The sequence below is a fragment of the Mesoplodon bidens genome (assembly GCF_964165515.1).
Source record: "Mesoplodon bidens genome assembly, chromosome: 3".
Taxonomy (NCBI): domain Eukaryota; kingdom Metazoa; phylum Chordata; class Mammalia; order Artiodactyla; family Ziphiidae; genus Mesoplodon; species Mesoplodon bidens.
This window is the reverse complement of record NC_138178.1, coordinates 149,236,934-149,258,499: the sequence shown is the minus strand read 5'-3', so window position 1 is coordinate 149,258,499 and position 21,566 is coordinate 149,236,934. Positions and strand designations below refer to the sequence as shown.

The 21,566-nt window shown below is 38.4% G+C and overlaps 1 protein-coding gene across 1 annotated transcript in view; it reads right to left on the bottom strand.

The window, feature by feature from the left end:
- Positions 1–19,685, bottom strand: part of RBM25 (RNA binding motif protein 25) — a gene marked incomplete at its 5' end in the record, with an annotated part of 57,034 nt that extends 37,349 nt beyond the window's left edge. The window contains 5 exons of the mRNA XM_081228295.1: positions 4,023–4,190; positions 6,021–6,070; positions 11,933–12,053; positions 19,293–19,487; positions 19,635–19,685. Of these exons, the coding sequence (XP_081084421.1) occupies positions 4,023–4,190; positions 6,021–6,070; positions 11,933–12,053; positions 19,293–19,487; positions 19,635–19,685 (585 nt within the window). The remainder of the gene's footprint in view (positions 1–4,022; positions 4,191–6,020; positions 6,071–11,932; positions 12,054–19,292; positions 19,488–19,634) is intronic.
- Positions 19,686–21,566: the final 1,881 nt, after the last annotated feature.

Below are 21,566 nucleotides of genomic sequence, written 5' to 3'. Positions count from 1 at the left end.
ATGTGGAGCACCAGATCTGAAAGATCTGTATGAGATACAGAGTGAGTAAGAAGGGAAGAAAGTAATGGTATAAGAAGTGCTTGAACTCAGTCCTGCATCTGCAACCTCATACAGGCAGCCAATCATAAACTCACTAGGCATAAAATTGGAAATTTTCTAGAGAAACCAACCAGCCTCAAAGAAAAGACCCCACGAATTAACATTTAAAACCTCTGGCAGCTGGGCTTCCCTGGTGGCGCAGTGGTTGAGAGTCCGCCTGCCGATGCAGGGGACGCGGGTTCGTGCCCCGGTCTGGGAAGATCCCACATGCCGCGGAGCGGCTGGGCCCGTGAGCCATGGCTGCTGAGCCTGCGCGTCCGGAGCCTGTGCTCTGCAGGGGGAGAGGCCACAACAGTGAGAGGCCCGCCTACCGCAAAAAAAAAAAAAAAAAAAAAAAAACAAAACCTCTGGCAGCCATTTAGATTACCCTACAAAGATGCCCAACATTTTACAAGTTCAGCTTATGCACACAAAAAGCCTTTTAATCCCTAACTCTTAAATATGGACAATCAAGGATCACCAGCTGGACATCCAAGTAAAGCCTTAAAAGTGAAAGAGAAATAGAAGAGAGAAATTCAGGAATCCAAAGATAGCTTAAAAAAACACTCTGCTGCATATATAAATCAACAACAGTTTTAAAAACGGATGTTTCAAACTGAAAACATACACGTATGTCCACACAAAAACTTGTACACAAATATTCACAGCATTATTATTCATAATAACAAAGTGGAAACAATCCAATTGTCCATCAACTGATGGATGGATAAACAAAATGTGGTACATCCATTAAATGGAATATTCTGGCCATAAAAAGGAACAAAGTACTGCTAACAAGCTACACTACAGATGAACCTTGAAAACATTATGCTAAGTGAAAGAAGACAACACACAAAAAGCCACATATTCTAAAATTCCATTTACATAAAATGCCCAGAATAGGCAAATCCATAGACAGAAGGTACAATAGTGGCTGCCAGAGGCTCAGGGGAGGAGAAAATGGGAAGCATTGTTAATGGGTACGGGGTTTCTATCTGGGGTGGTAAAAATGTTCAGGAATTAGACAGTGGTGATGTTTGCACAACTTTCTGAAAATACTAAAAGCCACTGAACTGTATATTATAAAAGGGTGAACTTTATGGTATGTAAATTATGTCTCAATAAAGATGTCTTAAAAATGTCCTCCCAATGTTCTACTTTGGGAAAAAAATGGCATCATCTTGTAAAACTGTAGATAAGCATGCCCCATGACTCAGAAATTCCACTTCTAAGAGAATACATGACAGAATTTCTTTCACGCTCACCTAGGAAGACGTGCTATTACCACTAATTATATAGCAAAACATAATATCAAAAAAAAGAAAACAATCCATATGACATCAGTAAAAAATCTGACCATTTATGGCATATTTCTATAATGCAATGGTATATAACAGTGAAAAGTAAACAAACTAGAGCTACATATAGGCTGGGTGAAAAAAAGCAAATTGTGGAGGAATACAGAACTAAAACTTAAAAATTATAAATTTTTATTTATATAAATATATAATTAAAGTAAAAAATATGGACAGGGATGATAAACACCAAACTTAGGATAGTGGACTACCTCTGGTTATTACCTCTGTGGAAGAAAGAAACGGGAATTAGAACCTTCATGTTTTGTTTCTTTGGGATAAAAATCTGAAGCTAGTATCACAAAATATTAAGATCTGACTAAGCTAGGTTTTGTGTTTATTTTCTAAACGCCTTTTTAAAAACACTTTTTAAAGCAAGGATAACATTATTTATAAAACGGAACTGGCAATAATGTACGTTACTGATAAAATGAAGAAGGAAAAGATTTTAAAATAACTTCTAAACACAGTGGAGATTATGGAGGGAGTGAGTATGGACAGTGTTATTTTTCATTAAAAAAATCATTCAGGGACTTCCCTGGTGGCACAGTCGTTAAGAATCTGTCTGCCAATGCAGGGGACACGGGTTCAAGCCCTGGTCCGGGAAGATCCCACATGCTGCGGAGCAACTAAGCCCACGAGCCACAACTACTGAGCCCACATACCACAACTACTGAAGCCCGCATGCCTAGAGCTCGTGCTCCTCAACAAGAGAGGCCACCGAAATGAGAAGCCCACGTACTGCGACGAAGAGTAGCCCCCGCTCGCCGCAACTAGAGAAAGCCTGCGCGCAGCAATGAAGACCCAATGCAACCGAATATTAATTTTTAAAAATCATTCAGTATTTTTTCACTTACAGTGTGCACGTAGGGACTTCGTTGGTGGCGCAGTGGTTAAGAATCTGCCTGCCAATGCAGGTGACACGGGTTCCATCCCTGTTCCGGGAATATCCCACATGCTGCAAAGTAACTAAGCCTGCGAGCCACAACTACTGAGCCTGCATGCCTAGAGCCCATGCTCCACAACAAGAGAAGCCACCGCAATGAGAAGCCCGTGCACCGCGATGAAGAGTAGGCCCTACTTGCAGCAACTAGAGAAAGCCCGCGAGCAGCAACAAAGACCCAACGCAGCCAAAAAAAAGTGCTTTAAATTAAAAAAATGTGCATGTAGCACCAGGATAAATTTTTTAAACTAAGAGAAAAAGGAAAATCAATGGACCAAGTCAAAAAAACTTATGTATGCTCAGAATAAAAACTGCAAAAGGAGTCAATCAATCACAATTAGATGCTAAAATCATTGTTTTAAAGGCGGCTAAAGAAAAGGACTCACATAGTCCCCAAATACTAACCCAGAGGTTACTTATTAGTGAAAAAGGGACTAAAGGTACCGTTACAATGGAGAGATCTGACTACCTTAACCAAGTAACTAAACTTAATACCACCAAAAATGGGACCAAGAGACGTGGTATGCCTCTTGCTATGTTGCACCCGAAAACAATGCATCACCCATGAACCACTCTTACAAATGCTTACTCTGAATCTAACTATGAGCAATCAATCAAATTCAAATTGGGAGAGACATTCTGCAAAAGACCCAGGCGCTTCAAAAACATCAATGTCATGAAAGACAAAAACAAAAACAAGCAAACAAGAAGAGGCAGGGAACTGTTCTACAATAAAGGAACTGTCTAAAGAAACATGACAATTAAATGCAATGTATAGGGACTTCCCTGGTTGTCTGGTGGTTAAGACTGCACACTCCCAATGAAGGAGGGCCCGGTTTGATCCCTGGTCAGGGAACTAGATCCTGCATGCCACAACTAAGAGCCCACATGCCACAACGAAAAAGATCCTGCATGTCACAACTAAGACCCAGCGCAGCCAAATAAATAAATATTTAAAAAATAATAATAATAAAGGGCTTCCCTGGTGGCGCAGTGGTTGGGGGTCTGCCTGCCGATGCAGGGGACGCAGGTTCGTGCCCCGGTCTGGGAGGATTCCATATGCCGTGGAGCGGCTGGGCCCGTGGGCCATGGCCGCTGAGCCTGTGCATCCGGAGCCTGTGCTCCGCGACGGGAGAGGCCACAGCAGTGAGAGGCCCGCATACCGCAAATAATAATAATAATAATAATAATAGTAATAGTAATAATAAAAAAAACAAGTGCAATATATATATATCCCTGACTGGAAATTACTGGAAAAATTAAATATGAACTATATGTATTTTAATTAACAATACTATATCAGCCTTAAATTTCCTAAGTGTGATAATGGCTTTGTGAAAATGTAGGAGAGTATCCTGGATCTTAGGAAATATAAGAAGTATTCAAAAGTGAAATGTAATGTCACAACTTACTCTGAAATTATTCAGAAGAAAAAAAAAATCGAGATGTGTGTGTGTGCACACAGAGTGTGTAAATATGACAAAATGTGTTACAAGGGTGTTCACTATTCATTTAACTTTTCTGTAGGACTGAAACTTTTCAAAATATAAACGAGAAAATAATTCAGAGCCCTCTTGCTAATTTTTCTTCAGTTTGAAATTTATAACAAAAATTTTTTTAAGTGAAAAATAAACAGTTTAACTTACAGCAAGGAGCTGTCTTATAAGCATGTCTGAGGCTTTTTCAGAAATGTTGCCAACAAAAACTGTAGTAGTGGGACCACAGTTTTCATCATTTTCTTTAGCCTTCAAGCCTGGATGATCCTTCCGTGCTCCCAAATGTTTTCCAACCATGGACACAGTGGGTACTAAGACCTAAAGTGATGAAAGACAATAAAATTTGAACTTGCAATTAAATTTGCTATCATGCTTAATGTAATAACATTAGGCTAAAAACATCAATTTTAAAGTATTAAATATATAGCACATCACCATTACAGGTTCTACATACTTAATCTAAAACTCCCAAAGCACATTTTTCATTAACGTGAACTTATTCATGACAAGTAAAGTTCCACTATTGGATTACCTTTCTTTTAAAAACAACTTGGAGGGCTTCCCTGGTGGCTCAGTGGTTAAGAATCTGCCTGCCAATGCGGGGGTCACGGGTTCAAGCCCTGGTCCGGGAAGATCCCACGTGCCACAGAGCAACTGAGCCCATGAGCCACAACTACTGAGCCCACGTGCCACAACTACCGAAGCCCACGGGCCTAGAGCCCACGCTCCGCAATAAGAGAAGCCACCGCAATGAGAAGCCTGCGCACCGCAATGAAGAGTAACCCCCGCTCACTGCAACTAGAGAAAGCCCGCGCGCAGCGATGAAGACCCAACGAAGCCAGAAATAAATGAATAAATTTATAAAAAACAAAAAACAAAAACTTGGAAAGAAATTTTTTTATGTTTAAGACAATTTTTAAATGTTTAAGACATTATAAATCTCTGCATTCATATAAAAGGAAATTTCAATTATCCCTGCTAATTTTCTTGTAGAATATTCAAATACTCCCATAGCACTCTCCCCACACTTAAAGTCTACCTTTTCTCAGTTACTTGTGTTTCTATCTTATTTTCCCTTCATAACATTCAACTTCCCAGAGGAAAGAAATAGTCTTATTCATCTTTGTATTTGAAATTGAATTGAGCAAAACATCCACAGTAGGCACTGAAGTGGGGGAGCTGCCTTCTCCTAGGCTAAAATGCAAGAGGGCAAGAGTACCTGTCATGTGGAGGTTTCCCAATAAATGTTTCCAAATGAATGTCCAATGCAAGAAAAGCTGGACTCCCCCTTGGTCTGCCTCACAGCAGATTCCTATTTGTTCATGTAATTCCCATCTCATCACCCTTTTAATATAAATAATACTCCCCGCCCTTTTCAAAACCCACAGGTAGAAAAACAGTTGAAAGTAATGAGACCTACTCTCCCTCACAATGAATTATAAATTAAGACCAATATTTCACTAATTAACTCAAAGAGAATTTTTAGTTAAATAAATGTTTTAAGAGGGTTATTATTTATTCACGTTATAGTATACTAGCATTCTTAACTAAGATGCCTAGAGCGTACAGAGCTTTTATGAATGTAGAATTAAATTTCAAGACTTAAGACTGAATAATGAAACACTTCAGCAGAGGAAAGGCTTCAACAAAACTTTACAAAGCTTGAAGATATCATACTAGAGGACAGAGAAAAAATAGCTTGGAAGAAGCTAAAAATTAGGTAGGTGGGAGGAATGAGTAGAAATATATTCAACTTTCATTTCAAAATTTAGATTTCTGCTACATCATTCCTCCTTTTTTTTTCTTTTAAGAAATCAGACATGTCAGATCGCTTCTCCTGTCTCCCAGGATCAAGACACGAGGGCATGATGAAAGAGTCAATGTCTAAATCTGAAATAACAGTATACGAAGAGTCTAGAGAATAAGAGGGAAATCACTAAACTATTTAGGGAGCATATTTTAGGGGCAATTGCTTATATGCATAGAGTGAAAGCAACACTTATTTAAATAAGTAGTATGATATACATGGATGCTCTTATTCCCTTCCTATTATTCTTTTAAATATTTAAAATAATTTATCTGGGCTTATAAAGTTGTTCAGATTTAAAAGCAGTGGCACTCCTAATTCCTCCTTAAAGTTATACTTACAGTTGGAGCAGGAGCCATAATGCTCATTGGTACAGGAATCATTGGAGTCCCTAAGAAAAAAGCATAATGAATCTTAAGAATATAATTATATACAATTATATATTGTATATCAACTACATGCCATACAAATAAGTACCTCCAATTCACAGTTCTTTTAAGGGGAAATGTAGGATTAATGAAAATGAGAAATTAATGGATATTTTTCAAAACCAACATAGTTATCAGGTTGGTCTAAATAAACTTACAAACAAAAAGACTTTCTAAAAGCAAAAAGACTACCACAGCCTGCTTTTGCCTTAAGGAATAAAACTGTGGATAGTTAGCAATTCATGTTCATCTACATGAACATGTTCAGTACATCCTCAAAACCAGCAACTTTCATACAGATTTGCTTACAGGTGAACAATGGTATTAATGACTCCTTTAAAGGTAAAAATAAATTCTTTGAAAGTTAGAAAACAAAAGCATCAAATAAGAAATTAATCTGGAGGCCTAGGAAGAATCTTGTTATTCCTGATTATTTAATAAAAGCAAAAATCATGAAAAAAAAAAATAAGATTAGTAATCTCATTCACTGTCAAAGAGAAAATCTCTAAGACAAGCATCTACTGCCCTAAGGGTTTTAGACAGCTATCAATGGGCTATCACTATTGACATCTTACTGGAATCTGCAATTTTGTTTTCAACAAAATTGTTTACTAATCGGGCTTCCCTGGTGGCGCAGTGGTTGAGAGTCCGCCTGTCGATGCAGGGGACACGGGTTCGTGCCCCGGTCTGGGAGGATCCCACATGCCGCGGAGCGGCTGGGCCCATGAGCCATGGCCGCTGAGCCTGTGCGTCCGGAGCCTGTGCTCCGCAAGGGGAGAGGCCACAACAGTGAGAGGCCCACATACCGCAAAAAAAAAAAAAAAAAAAAAAAAAAAAAAATTGTTTACTAATCAATAGTTGCTACATTGACAGACCTTGTGTACATAACTAATGACGAAATCTTACCATTTGAGAACTAAGAAAAAGGTTGCAATGAGGGTAAAATCAGTAAAAGATCTGTCTACTAAAACACAAATTTTAAAATGCTTCTAGAAGTATCTCAAGAAGTTCTGAAATCACTTTTCAGTTCAAATTTAGCATCAACTTAAGGTAACTGTCCATCTAAGACTGGTAATAAACTCTTTTAACAACTATCCATTTATTTTCCAATAAAACCTATTTAAAATAACCTCAGTTTTAAACAAAATTTTTAGAAGATGAAAATCAAGATACTTATCAATAAGCCTACAGAAGACTGTACAAAATAGAAAAAAAAAGACTGCAGAATCAAACTTGGGTTCAATTCTTGGTTCTATCACTTTTAGCTATGCAAACTTGGGAAAGCTCTTTAACCTCAGCTTCAGTTTCCTCAATTCAAATGAGGTAATTATTTCCTCAGAGTGCCTACTAACTGAGATCATTTATGTGGAGCACTTAAATAGGTGGATACTCAAAACTATCATCAACTCTAAATTTTTCACTTTTAACTTTGCAAAACAAAAGCAAATACTCCATTTACCAACTGTAAACTGTGCAGCACCTCTTCCACAGGTAAACTTTCTATTTAAGAAAACCTGAAGAAAAAGACATTTTGAAAAAAATTTTTTTTCCTTTTTAATAGTTACTAAAAGGTTTAATAGTATGGTTCCCACCTCAACTTACTAATTTCATGAAATGCAGAATTTACAAAAATGTACTGCTGCTCATTACAGACCTATGTATGCTACGGTGTAAAAAAAAAAAAAAAAAAAAGGCAAAGTGCACAAAGTGTAAACAGTGTATATACCAGCTGAATTTGAAAAAAAAAAGTAGGGTAGAATAAACATAGGCAAACACAGTGGGATATACATTACATCTCTGGAGAGCTACACACCAGAAACTGGTAAGAAAGACTTCCCCCCCTTTGGGGAAGGGAATGCTCAGGAACTACGGGGGGAAAACTTCCTTTAATCTATAGCATGCATTACTTTTTAAGGAAAAATTATGTTTTTTTTCAAATTTATTTTCTAATTTAATATATAATGTGATCGCCACATACGTTATCTCAGAGTTCAATTAATTGCACTAATAGGCAACACAAGAAAATTATACATGAATATGGGTATTGTGGTCCTGAATTATTATACTAGTTTAGCATACTTCTTTTTTTTTATTATTTCAAGTATTGACGCTGCACACAGGATGCAGGTATGAATGAGCTAGCTGTTAACTAAAGTCCGATTTATCATTCAAGTATGCTTTCCTAAACAGAAATGATACTGTATACTATCACAAATGGAATCAGAATTGTTTAATAGCGTTAATACTCTGTGAACAAATGCCTACATTAGTATGGCACTGACCAAACAGACAAGGAGAAATACTGAAAATCTGGTTTTAAGGTCTGTTGACCCATCTTAAAAGATATACTAGGAGTAGCCTTAAGAGAAACATGGCCCATTTATCTTCCACGTCCATTTATAATTTGGTATAGTGTTCATCAGAAAACAAGTTACATTTAGTATGTATTTTTTAAAAATTCAAAGGAATTTAAAATCTTTCCTATAAAACCAATATACTGGTAAGGAACTGATTTTTTTCATTGTCACCTTTCCTGATTCTGAACAAGTGATTAAGCTTTATCTCCAATGCCTTAAAATTTCTTCAGAAATAGAAAGTAAACTATTCTTCCCTATAACTCTAATAACACAAACTTTGCTAAAAGTATCATGGTTATTAGTAAAGACTATCAAAAAACAGATCGTATTATGAGACTATAAATTAATGAAAAAAATGGGGACCCCCTCAAATATTGATGCCCAAATGAAAGTGGCTCAGGGCACTATCCTTCTCAAGTAATCAATTGGTTTGATGGTTGACAAGTAACATTTTTCAGTTTTCTGTTAACGTTATTTTCTTAATCCCCCTTTTCAGGAGAAATTCCTTTATAGTCCATTACAGAGCAGTTAAGTTACTGACTAAAATTCAGTAATTGTTACATGGAATAATAAACTGATAGTACTCAAACGTTCACACTAGGTCCCTGGCAGCAAGGGGTAACAAATACACATCCATGATTATCTAAAAGACCAACTTAAAACAGCCAGCTACAAGCATAAATGTCTTAAAAACTTGTACAAGTACTGCACTCTACTCCACAATATATATGCAGAAGTAGTTGTTTTGATTTTTTTTTTTTAATTTTGGCTGCGTTTCGTTGCTGCGCACGGGCTTTCTCTAGTTGCGGCGAGTGGGGGCTCCTCTTCGTTGCGGTGCGCGGGCTTCTCATTGTGGTGGTTTCTCTTGTTGGGAGCATGGGCTCTAGGCACGCGGGCTTCAGTAGTTGTGGCACACGGGCTCAGTAGTTGTGGCTCGTGGGCTCTAGAGCACAGGTTCAGTAGTTGTGGCGCACGGGCTTAGCTGCTCCGCGGCATGTGGGATCTTCCCAGACCAGGGCTTGAACCCGTGTCTCCTGCATTGGCAGGCGGATTCTTAACCACTGTGCCACCAGGGAAGCCCTGTTCTGATTTTTTAAAATTATGATTTACCCTCAAATTCCTGAAGTTTTAAATGATACCCCAGAAAAATTGCCACTTTTATTTTGTGACTTTTCACTTACTTCAACACTGCTGTGTACTTGACCTAGGGGTAGGAGGCCCCCAAAGCTGAGCCTCTATGATGTACATGTTATGAATTAACAATCCATCATATGAGCCAACTGCAACATACTTTTGATTTTGCAACAGTCAAGCTCTTTAGTAAACACTGCTAACTTCAAACACATAATCCAATAGTTAAAGCCAGGTCACTGAAGTAGACCTTTCCTCAAAAAGAAATATTTCTGGATGGTTTACAAGATCATTTGTTCATTTCAGCCTGAATTACATAGATTCTATGGTAGAAGAAAATACTTCTAACATGCAGATTAAGGAGGACTCTTAGATACTACCCCTTTCAGAAGGGAAACTGGGAAACTGATTCTGCATGAAATGCTTTCAACCCCATCAAAATATAAAAATATGTGAACTACCACTCATAAACCAGAGGAAAACTCTTTCTCCTAAGTCAATGTTAATTACAAACCTCAAGATAATGGTTCTCAAATGTGGGTTCTCTTAACTGTGCTTAAATGGATACCTATGAATCACCTGTGAACTTGTTAAAAAGAGACTCCTGAGCCCCAATTTCTGAGGATTTGATTCAGTGGCTTGCAGAGGGGCCTTAAAAATTTTTTAATTTTTTGTTTAAACATCATAAAACATTGGAGAGAAGAAGCTTTTAAATAGTTACTTGGAGAGCTCTCCAAGATTTATTGTCAAGGATTTCCCTGGTGGCGCAGTGGTTAAGAATCCGCCTGCCAATGCAGGGGACACAGGTTCGAGCCCTGGCCCAGAAAGATCCCACATGCTGGGGAGCAACTAAGCCCATGCACCACAACTACTAAGCCTGCACTCTAGAGCCCGCGAGCCACAACTATTGAAGCCTGCGCGCCTAGAGCCCATGAGCCACAAATACTGAAGCCTGCGCACCTAAAGCCCGTGCTCTGCAACAAGAGAAGCCACCGCAATGAGAAGCCCACGCACCACAACGAATAGCCCCCGCTCGCCGCAACTAGAGAATGCCCACGCTCAGCAACGAAGACCCAATGTAGCCAAAGATAAATAAATTAATTTAAAAAAAGATTTATTGTCAAGTATAAAAAAAAACGAGGCAGAATAGAATACATAGGATGTTACTGTACATCGGTGTCAAAAGAATAAAACAAAACAAATGGATAGAAAAATAAAAATATCTGAAAGGATAAAGAAGAAACTAATAACCCTGCTTTGTTCCCCCTTTCACTAAGGGGATGGTAACAAGTTATATGGGAATGTGAGAAAAATTTTCCACCCTTTTGATTGATTTTTGAATGTATAGTTTTTAAAACATATAGTATTTTAAAATACTATACTATTTAAAATGTATAGTATTTAAAAATAAATGTATTACCTATATTTTTGATTAAAGACTTTTTAATTTCCCAGATGAGTCTGACACTCAGCCATAAATGAAAACTATCACCACAGGAAAATGAGACATCACATTTCCAGAATGCTAACAGCTCTTCTACCAACAGTCACATATGTATCATCTTCTTAAAGTTAATATTGCAATGACATAAGGATGGGTTAAAAAAACCCACAGAATCATTGGTGGGAATGTAAAATGGTGCAGCCACTACGGCAACGGTATGGAGGTTCCTAAATAACTAAAAATAGAGCTACCATATGATCCTACAATCCCACTCTTGGGCATATATCTGGAGAAAACTCTAATTCAAAACATACGTGCACCCCAGTGTTCACAGCAGCACTATTTACAGTAGCCAAGACATGGAAGCAATCTAAATGTCCATCGACAGATGAATGGATAAATAAGGTGTGATATATATTTACAATGGAATATTACTCAGCCATAAAAAAGAACGAAATAATGCCATTTGCAGCAACGTGGATGGACCTAGGATTATCATACTAAATGAAGTCAGACAGAGAAAGACAAATATCATGTGACATCACTTACATGTAGAATCTAAAAATACGATACAAATGAACTTATTTACAAAACAGACACACAGACACAGAAAACAAACATGGTTACGAAAGGGGGAAGGGGAGAGAAATTAGGAGTTTGGGACTAGCAAATATGAACTACTACATATAAAACAGATAAAAAAACAAGGATTTACTGTATATCACAGGGAACTATATTCAATATCTTGTAATAAAGTATAATGGAAAAGAATCTAAAAAAGCATGTGTGTTTATATATATAAATAACTGAATCACTTTGCTGTACATCAGAAACTAACACAACACTGTAAATCAACTACACTTCAAAAACAACAACTGTATCCACAAACTTACCTGGAGGTACAGGTGGTGGAAAGCCAGGAAACTGTGGGGGTGGGATCCCTGGTGGGAGTGCTGGGATTCCCATGGGAGGGCGATTCAAATGAGGGGGGAAAGACATTCTTACCACACCAGTCTAAAGAAAGAAATCATGACAAATCATGTTATTTGAAAACTTTACAATCTGATATGCTTGGTTTGTTGGCCTTTCATTTTTAGAGTATCTGCAAAATTCTCAAGTTTTCTTACCCAAAGGAGTTGGCAAAGACCCTCTTTTCTCTGTCTGTCCATTGAGAATTTTTTAAACTTAGATCTTTTCTAAAATAAGTTCCCAAAATGTACACGATCTAAGTTCAGGATAGACTCCTACAGTCATATGGGAATACATATAAAGGAAGAAAAAAATTTTGAGGTTCAGTTAATATCCAAAAATTAAATACCAAACATCAATGAATCTTTTTAAATCAAACTCAGAATCAAGGAAGATATCTAACAGTTTTTAAGTGTTCTGATGCATGAATTTTTTATACACATCAGCACCCTGCAAACTAAATTTACAAAGTTACACAGTATTTGTTGATTCAGTGTTGGCCAGTTCTTCCAGGACAAGTAAATGTCTCAGTGACTTTCTACAAACCTGAACGGGGAGGGGGGGACGACCTCCATATATAAGGTCACATAGTAACCATTCAAATACAATGGTTCAAATATAAACCATTCACATACAACTTGTGACAATGAGAAAAAAAGAGGTAATTTTTCTTAAACTTAAAAGCAAACCTCTTAACCATTCTTGAATGATATTCAATGAATGACTGAAACTCAAGAATCAGACGCTGGTATTTGATTTTTAAAAATACAAGAATACAATGAACTGTTTGATTTGGTTTGTGATATCATTCCTTAATAAGAAACTTTTGTGTTTTAGCTAAATGAATAGAAGTACTGGACTTCCCTGGTGGCGCAGTAGTTAAGAATCTACCTGCCAATGCAGGGGACACGTGTTCGAGCCCCGGTCCAGGAAGATCCCACATGCCGCGGAGCAGCTAAGCCCGTGCGCCACAACTACTTAGCCACGCGCCACAACTACTTAGCTGCGCGCCACAACTACTGAAGTCCGTGTGCCTGGAGCCCATGCTCTGCAGCAAGAGAAGCCACTGCAATGAGAAGCCCACGCACCGCAACGAAGAGTAGCCCCCACTCGCCGTAACTAGAGAAAGCCCGCGAGCAGCAACGAAGACCCGACAGAGTAAAAAATAAATAAAATAGAAGTACTTAAGACTTTTCCTCCCCCCAAATTTTATATTTTTGTCAACATACTCAAGTGTCCAGAACTACTGGAAAAAAGTAGAAAAATGATGCTAGAATGCCCTAGTAGGATTCCATGCACCAATTTTAACAAGCAGCCAAAATAAGTGGGTTGATCCCCCTATCAGTGATGCAGCTAAAAGTGGTGATTTGATTAATAGATTTTCTGTTGGACACTAGGAAAAACTCCCCCACCTACACTCTGTAACTGAAGGAGTCTAGAGTTTCAGAAGCTTTTAAAAAATGTTTTTCTCTATTATTTTCTTTTCTATGTTTTATATATTGTTTTACTCACCCTTTAGAAGAGAGAGGATAAAATGTGCATGTCTTCTACTTCCTCGGCCCTGATTCCAACAGTTTGGTATAATTCGTTGTATTCTTCTAAAATATCTCTCTAGACACAAGCTAATATATAATCACTTATGTTTTTCTGCGAACAATATAATCATACTATATTGTTATGTGCATTTCTCCCTCATCATTATTAACATCTCTTCATGTCAGTTCATAAAGTTCTATTCCATTCTTTATAATGCAGTAAACTATTACTTACTATATAGCTGTAACTAACCAACATTGATGATTCTCCACATTTTACCTCTTACAAATCATATTAAACATTCTTGGACATATTGGACATATAACTCTAAGCCCCTGTGCAAGTAATTCTATAATACAGATCAGTACTGTATGTATCTACTCTTTACTTCCAAATCTAGTGTACAAATTAATATTCCCACCAACAGTACATGGGTACGCCCTTTCCTCATATCCTCACCATCACTGTAGTAAATCTCCAGTGTGACAGGTAACTGTTTCAACTTGCATTAGACATTATTAGACATTTCTTTAAAAAGCATGTCCTTCATCCTCACAGCTCTTCTTCCTCAGTATTCTTTTCACTTAATAAGTTAGGATATACAATAATCTGTAAAATTTAAACTTCAATTTCGAAAGCACAGTACACTTAAAATATTTAGGAAGCTTTACAAATAAAATAAATTCCTAGAATGTTGTCATATACCAGCAAATAAGATACTGGAAATGCCTTAAATATTAAGTAGGTATCAACTTAAGTTAAAAAGAAAAATGTAACTAATTTAAGATTGTAAACGTGTTGAATTTTTTAATAATTTTTTTAAAATACTTTTTTGCCCAAAACAAAAACAAATATTCCACATGGAAGGGGACAGGAGTGTATATCCTTTTAAAACATCAAGGGCTACTGTCCTACTTACAGAAGCTTTTATATTATCATTATAATACTCTATCTTAGCACTTTCTTAGGAGGGCAGTTGGTATTAATACCTGTTAAATAAATAATCCGTGAATGAATCAGTAAACAAATAAACTCTGAGAACCTCTTTAAATAAATTTATTAAGAAGCTACCATGTGCCAGGTACTATTCTAGCAACGACTCAGTACCTAGCCTCACAATGGTTACAAAGATTGGGCCATGAATTCATCTTTAGAATCACTTTTTCCTAAATACAAATACTACTTTTAAAAAGAAACCCTCTAAGTTCTTGGTGTTTAAACTATTTTTCATGGTTTTCAAACGTATCATTCATTCTGTTAAGAGTTAACCAGATTATGTTTCAGTTTATGCTAATATCCTCATTTCATTCACTCCAATTTTTCTACGAAGTATTTCCCTTTTATTTGGAACTGTTCAAAACTTGCTTATTTGTAGGCTAAACTTCGAAGGTGAAGGTAATCTTAATAAGATAACAGTCTCTCCTACGGAAATTCAGAAAACAAACATTTCTGATGATCTCTGATAAATATTAATATTCACTTTAAACATCCTAGGGGCTTCTCTGGTGGTGCAGTGGTTAAGAATCTGCCTGCCAATGCAGGGGACACGGGTTCGAGCCCTAGTCTGGGAAGATCCCACATGCCACAGAGCAACTAAGCCTGTGCACCACAACTACTGAAGCCCACGTGCCTAGAGCCTGTGCTCTGCAACGAAGAGTAGCCCCCGCTCGCTGCAACTAGAGAAAGCCCACGCGCAGCAACAAAGACCCAACACAGCCAAAAAAAATCCTAAAATGATTATCAACCACTTACTTCAACATAAAGTTTGGTATACTTTGATGTATGTGAAAATGAATGAGAATAAACTTTTATAATAAACAAAGCTTATCATTTTTGCCTATAGTTGATAAATTGTAATACTCACAATAAATTATACAGATAGTCAAAGTTGGTAGGTACTTTGTAGAATGAACTAGGGAAGAGAGCTAAGGGAGTGCTTTATTTTAAACGTGGTGGTCAGGTCTCACCAAAAAGGTAACATCTGAAGAAAGACTTGCAAGAGACTGAGGCAGGAAACTCTATTCTGGGGGGCAACAGCCTTCCCAGCAAAGGAAACAGCAAATACAAAGAGCCTGAGGTGGGAATGCAGTGTTTGCAGGAGAAGTAACAAGGCCAACAGTTGGAGCACAGTACTGGCGGCAAGCTGGAGATGGGAAAGGGGTTCAAAGAGTCTAACGCTTTGTAAGCCGCTGTAAAAGTACTGGTTTTTACTCTGAATGAGATGGAAAGCATTTGAAAGGGTTTTGACTTGACTTATATTTTAACACTGTCACTGGTCACTATGTGAAGATAAGACTGGAGGAGAACAAGGGTAGAGAAGCAAGAGACTATTGCAATAATCCAGACAAAAGAGATGGCCTAGAACAGGTGGTGGCAGTGAACTGGTAACAAGTTATTGGTTTCTGTATATACTTTGAATGTGGTCAATTGCTGAAGGACTGTGTGTGGGGTTTGAGAGAGTTGCACAGGTTATTTTTATTAGCACTGAAGTGACTTAAATAGCATTTAAAGAATACTTGATAGTAGTGTTTCACTTCTAGAAGGTTCAAAGCATTTTCACCTGCTGAGTATGAAACTTTATGGCCCAAAGTAACAAAAACAAGCCCCTATATTGGAAGTGTTCCCTATCTCGACTGTGACAGTGGTCATACAGGTTTATGTATTCGTCAAAATTCACTGAAATTAAAATGGGTGCCTTTTACTGTATGTAAATTTTATCTCAATAAATTTGGTCCTCACCAAAAAGAAAACAAATTTCTGAAGAAGCTTTACCCTACCCTCAACATATGCATGCATTCTGCTTTTCTTTTTCACTTTTTTCTCTTTACTCTCTTAAACCACTCTTTTTCTGCACTCATGAGAGTACTATTACTGGTTATATGCATTCCTCCATTACAGATTTATCCCGATAGACACAAAGTATTTCACCAGGGACAGATTTACAGGCTAACCCCATCAGGACACTGTGTGCCAAGAAGCAACTGAACCAACAGACTCTCCTCAGCAAACACTCATATACAACTTAATCATTTATTCAATAAAACATCCAGCTCCTATTATCTGCCAGGTTCTTTTCTAAGCATTATTTTTATTAGTTCTGAAAGAGCAAATTTTAAGTTATTATGTGTAGTTATACAGCCAGTCCAGTAACTCTACATTAAATATGAATGATTAGTGTAGCATGCACTGTTTCCTGCTCTGCTTATAGCCTTCAAGGTACAATGGACTGACATTAACTGCCCCAGCCTAAGCAAAGCAAGCCTAACTATAGAGAGAGATTAGTGGTAGTCTAGAGCTGAGGTGGGAATAGGGAGTGACCTGCAAACAGAAAAGAGGGATCCTTTGGGGGTAATGGTTGCACAACTCTGCACATATACTGAAAAACACTGAATTGTACATTTACAATGAGTGCATTTTATATGTTAATTATACCTTAACAAAAGGTAGCAATACGACTTCGGGACAATTTCAGGCAAAACCCAGTTAAGACCGGTAGATTATATTGTACCAATATTAATTTCCTGATTTTGATCACTGTACTGTCGTTAATTAAGAGAATGTAACTGTCTGTAAAAAATACACACTTAAGTATTCAGAGGTTAAGAGGGATACCACATCTGCAACTTACTAGCAAAAGATTTCAGAAGAAAACTATGGAGATAAAAAGGAGAGGAGGATAAGGCAAATTGGTAAAATGTTAACATCTGGGGAATCTGGATGAAAGATATTTGAGAATTCTTTGAAGTTTGAAATTATGTCAAAATAAAAAGTTAAAAAGCAATATCAATTCTGGTTAGTGGAAATATGTTTTTATTTTCTGGAGTTTCAAAATTCAAAACAGTTAGGAAGAAAGCTATTCAAAAACTTTGAGGAATCAATCAAAAGTCTCATGAACAGCAGTGGTAGAATCAGAAAAAAATTATTGAGATTAAAAAAATAAACAGAATGTTTTTATAAGATGTTAAAAGATTCAATGATTACTTTTGCTTCTATAGTATAAAAGTCAGTATGATTTTTCTCTAAATCATGTGTAAATGAAAAAGGTATATAGCTAACTTGCCTGTGGCCAAAAAAGAAAAAGGAAGTTGGTAACCCCAAGAAGATGAATCATTTAATAAAAATAACAGGTAAGATATTAATTTACTTTTGTTTACAAAAGCTTTCAACATTATCTCACTTAACCTACCAAATTACCTAGTGTAAATATATTATTCTTCTTTTACAGATGAAGAAGCTAACTTGTCCAAAGGAACACAATAAATGGGTAAGGACTCCACAGTCCCCACTATCCTGAAATTACCAATCCAAAGGCTGTTTTCGCTTATCACAATGCCTCTTTCTAGTAATGACATACCAATGATTAACTCTGACTTTATTTACAAAAGCCTATCCAGAGTACACTGGAAGAAATGTTAGAGTCAGGGTTAGGGTCTTGTATTGATACTTACCTGAAAATTCTTAAACAACAAACACTATCAGTTAATGTGGACTAAACACTATGTTACTTGGGTATTGCATTAAGGATTTTACATGTTTTTTTCAATTAATTCCCAATTCCAATAACCTATGAGGTGAATACAATTAATAATCCTCATTTTACAAGTGAAGAAAACCAAGGCTTTAAGAAAAATTAAATGAGAATAGCATAGTATCTACTTGAATCGTGAGGAACTGATGACCACTGAATGCCTTTCTAGGCTTCTGATCATTTTTGGAAATAACCTTTTAGAAATTAAAGCTCCTAAAACTATATAAGAACTGTTTATACACTACTGCCAACTACCCAATTCACAGTACTTCACACTATAGCAGTCTGGGGCAAGAGAAGTCCAATCTCCTCCCTCTTTTTGGTCGGCTCCACTCTGCTCAGTATCAAAATGGCTTTTCCATGGCAATATACAACCATATTACATAACTTCAAAATAATCTTCATACTCCTAGAACTATTTCGAAAAACGTGTTTCAAAAGTAGTATTGAAGACCAAAGAAGCATGAGAACGAAGCAACATATTTTAACGTGGAGCTGGGTCCTCCCCTAGAATCAATGAAGATATAGTTTAGTTTAACCTCCAGGGGAGGAAGGGGGCAAGGCCACACCACTCATCACAATCTTAGACAAGCAAACCAACCAGAAGGGTGCTAGAAAAGGTGGGCAGTAGCTAAATTCAAGTCGGGGGCGGGGGGAGGGAGGGCAGTTCACTCGGTGGCGGGCTTTAGACGACCGAAGAAGGGACAGAAAACAGTTGGTGGTCAGCCCCCCGCTAAAAAAAAAAGGGTGGGTGCTAGCCGGCTTCTAGGCAGAGCCTGGGGCAATTGTATCCTAGGCCCGGAATATCTACGGCAGGGCTTCCGCAGGCTCAGGTTAGAAAGGGGCCTCAGGGAAGGGCTCCCCAGGGGCCGACCGAGCGTTTTGTGGCAAACGTGGAGCCCAGAATGGGCCGAGGCCTCTCTGTGGCGAGCCGTGGAAAGGAAAGGGAAAGTGGGCGACAATGCAAGGAGGAAGGCTCTGGCAGTAGGTCCGGCCTCCACGGGCTCCTACTGGGCCCACTGGTTTTCGAGGCCTTAAAGAAGTGGAGAAACCCAAGCCTCGTGCCCGTGCCCATCCCCTCCCCCACCCCATCCCCACCCCCCACCCCCCTTATCCCCATCCCACCCCGGCCCTTTCGCAGGCTCCCCGGCTTTCCCTCCTCCCCCAGCCGAAGTACCCTGTCTCCCGGTTTCCGCACGCGCTCAGAGGAGCGAACTCACCCGCCGCTGATGAAATTGTACTGTCTTCGCGGCCTTCCGGGATCCAGGTTTCGTGGGGGTTCCACCAGCTCGAGATTTCTGCGCGCCACTACCCGAGAGACTAGTGCCGAAGCGCCTACTCTCACAGGCCGCAAACACATCCGCGCTGCGCGGGGAGCTTCTGGAGGTCTTCCTATTGCCCGGCGTGCACTGCGGCTGGGGGCGTGGAGAGAAGGATCATAGAGAAGAGCGTAGGTAGGTAATCGTCACTCTTGGCTCTGAATCACCACGCAGCGGCAAGTAACCATAGAGAGGAGCGCCTAATGAGGGCTAGAAGGGCTCGAACCGTATGTTACGACCCACCCTGCCATTTTTGATTGGAGCTGATTGAATCTTATGATTACGCGACGCCATCTTGAGGTCAAGGTTCCGGCCGGACACTGCGCCAGGGCTGTAAGAGGGTTTCCCACTTTTAGTAGTTTGTGTTTCGGGGGTTAGAACCTCGCTCTGAGGCTCTTTGAAGTTCGATGGGCTGATAACTGGGCCTCACCCAGCACCTCAGAAGAAACCCCAAGTGCTAATCCTAGAAAACTTCTGTTAATACCAAGAGATAAGTGGCAAAGGCTGCGGTTTTTAAAAAGTGCGCACATACATGCGCAAACACAAAGCTTACGCGCGCTGGTAGGGCCGAAGAGGCGGCTAAAACATGTTTGAAATTCCTAAAACGGCCTGTAAAAATAGTTAACACAGCTTTCGTTCTGTAATGTAAACGTGCTAAAAAGAATTTCACTTATTAGATTATTAGGAATTAATCAGGAATGATTAAGTTATTTAGTTTGTGGACTATATGGTCAGTATCTATTTACAGGCCTTTGTTTCCCAACTGCTTGCTTCTCAGAAGGCTTATAACTTATTCAGTATACAGTTATTGCCTCTCAGAGTGCCTGGTGCTGGGAGTATGGTAAATAGGAGGGAGACGGTATCTTTGTTCGGGAGAGCTGCGAACAACACAGAAGAGATGGCAAAATGACCACTGCATGTAAAATTGAACATATCTGTATACTTCCTATCAGCTTTTCCTGTTTAATATTACTCTCTAACACTTTTCTTATTTATTTTATTGTTTGTCTGCACATACCCCACTAGAATGTAAACTTAAGGAGTGCGAGTATTGTGTTTTGTTCAGTGCTGTGTATCTCCAGTGCCTCGAAGAATGCCTGATACATAGCAAGGGCTCAAAAAATATACGTTGAATGAAGGAAATGATTATACATGGGAACCAACAGAACATAAAATGCAGTGGGGGACTAATGTGAAACGCTAACAGTACCACCGTTTGTAAAATTTACATCCATCTGTATTTCGGCTTGCTAGGTTTGTTACCATTAAGAAAGGTTAATAATACCTACTCCCCAGAGCTGTTGCAGGGATTAAATTGGCTAATGCATGTGAAAATACTTTGTTCAGTAAAGCGCTAGTCAAATGCTAGTTACATTTTGCAAATAAAAAGAGTTTGTGCCTTTTTTTTTTTTACAACCACAAGCATAAACAGAGAAATCTTTCAGGTTACTCTGTATCATAAAGTAAAACCTTAGAGAGGGAAGTTGTCTCAAGCAACGGTTTGCTTTCCTGTAGTTGACATTTGTTGTTTACATTGACCCAGCATCCATTCCCCAGCCTTTGGTAAAGTCACTCCAAATTTCTTAAAATAAACCATCCTTCCACTACTCCAGATCTTTGTAGTTTGGATAGAAAGTCCCAACCTTAGCCAGAACGCTTAGGACATAGGGGTGGACTTATGACCCAATCAGAGGTGGTAATTTAGCCCTTGCATTGTATCGGGCACTATTTTAAGCATCATGCAGACATCAGCAACTTTAAACCTCACAGTCACCCAGGGAAGTAGGAGCTATTGTAATACAGTGAAAAAAAATTAGGTCTTGAAGAGGTTAAATAACTTGCCCAAGATTACAGGAATAGTAGGTAATTGAGGAACCAACCTAGTTCCCGAGTCCATGCTCTCAACCACTACACTATGTGCCTCATCCTATCAGGAATCATGCTTAAAGGGGAGAGGGGGAGGACTCCCTTTTTTTACTTAGCTTACATCTGGGAGGATTTAAACTTAGAACTAGTGGGGATAAAATGAAACCACAGAAGAAAGCAGAGTTAAGAGAAGATGAGAGATTTTTGACAGTATCGTTTGAAACCATGGATTCAGCCATTCTTTAAGCTAGTTATGCTTCTAGGCTTCTTGGTACGTAAGCCAATAAATTCCTTTTCCTAAATCAGTTT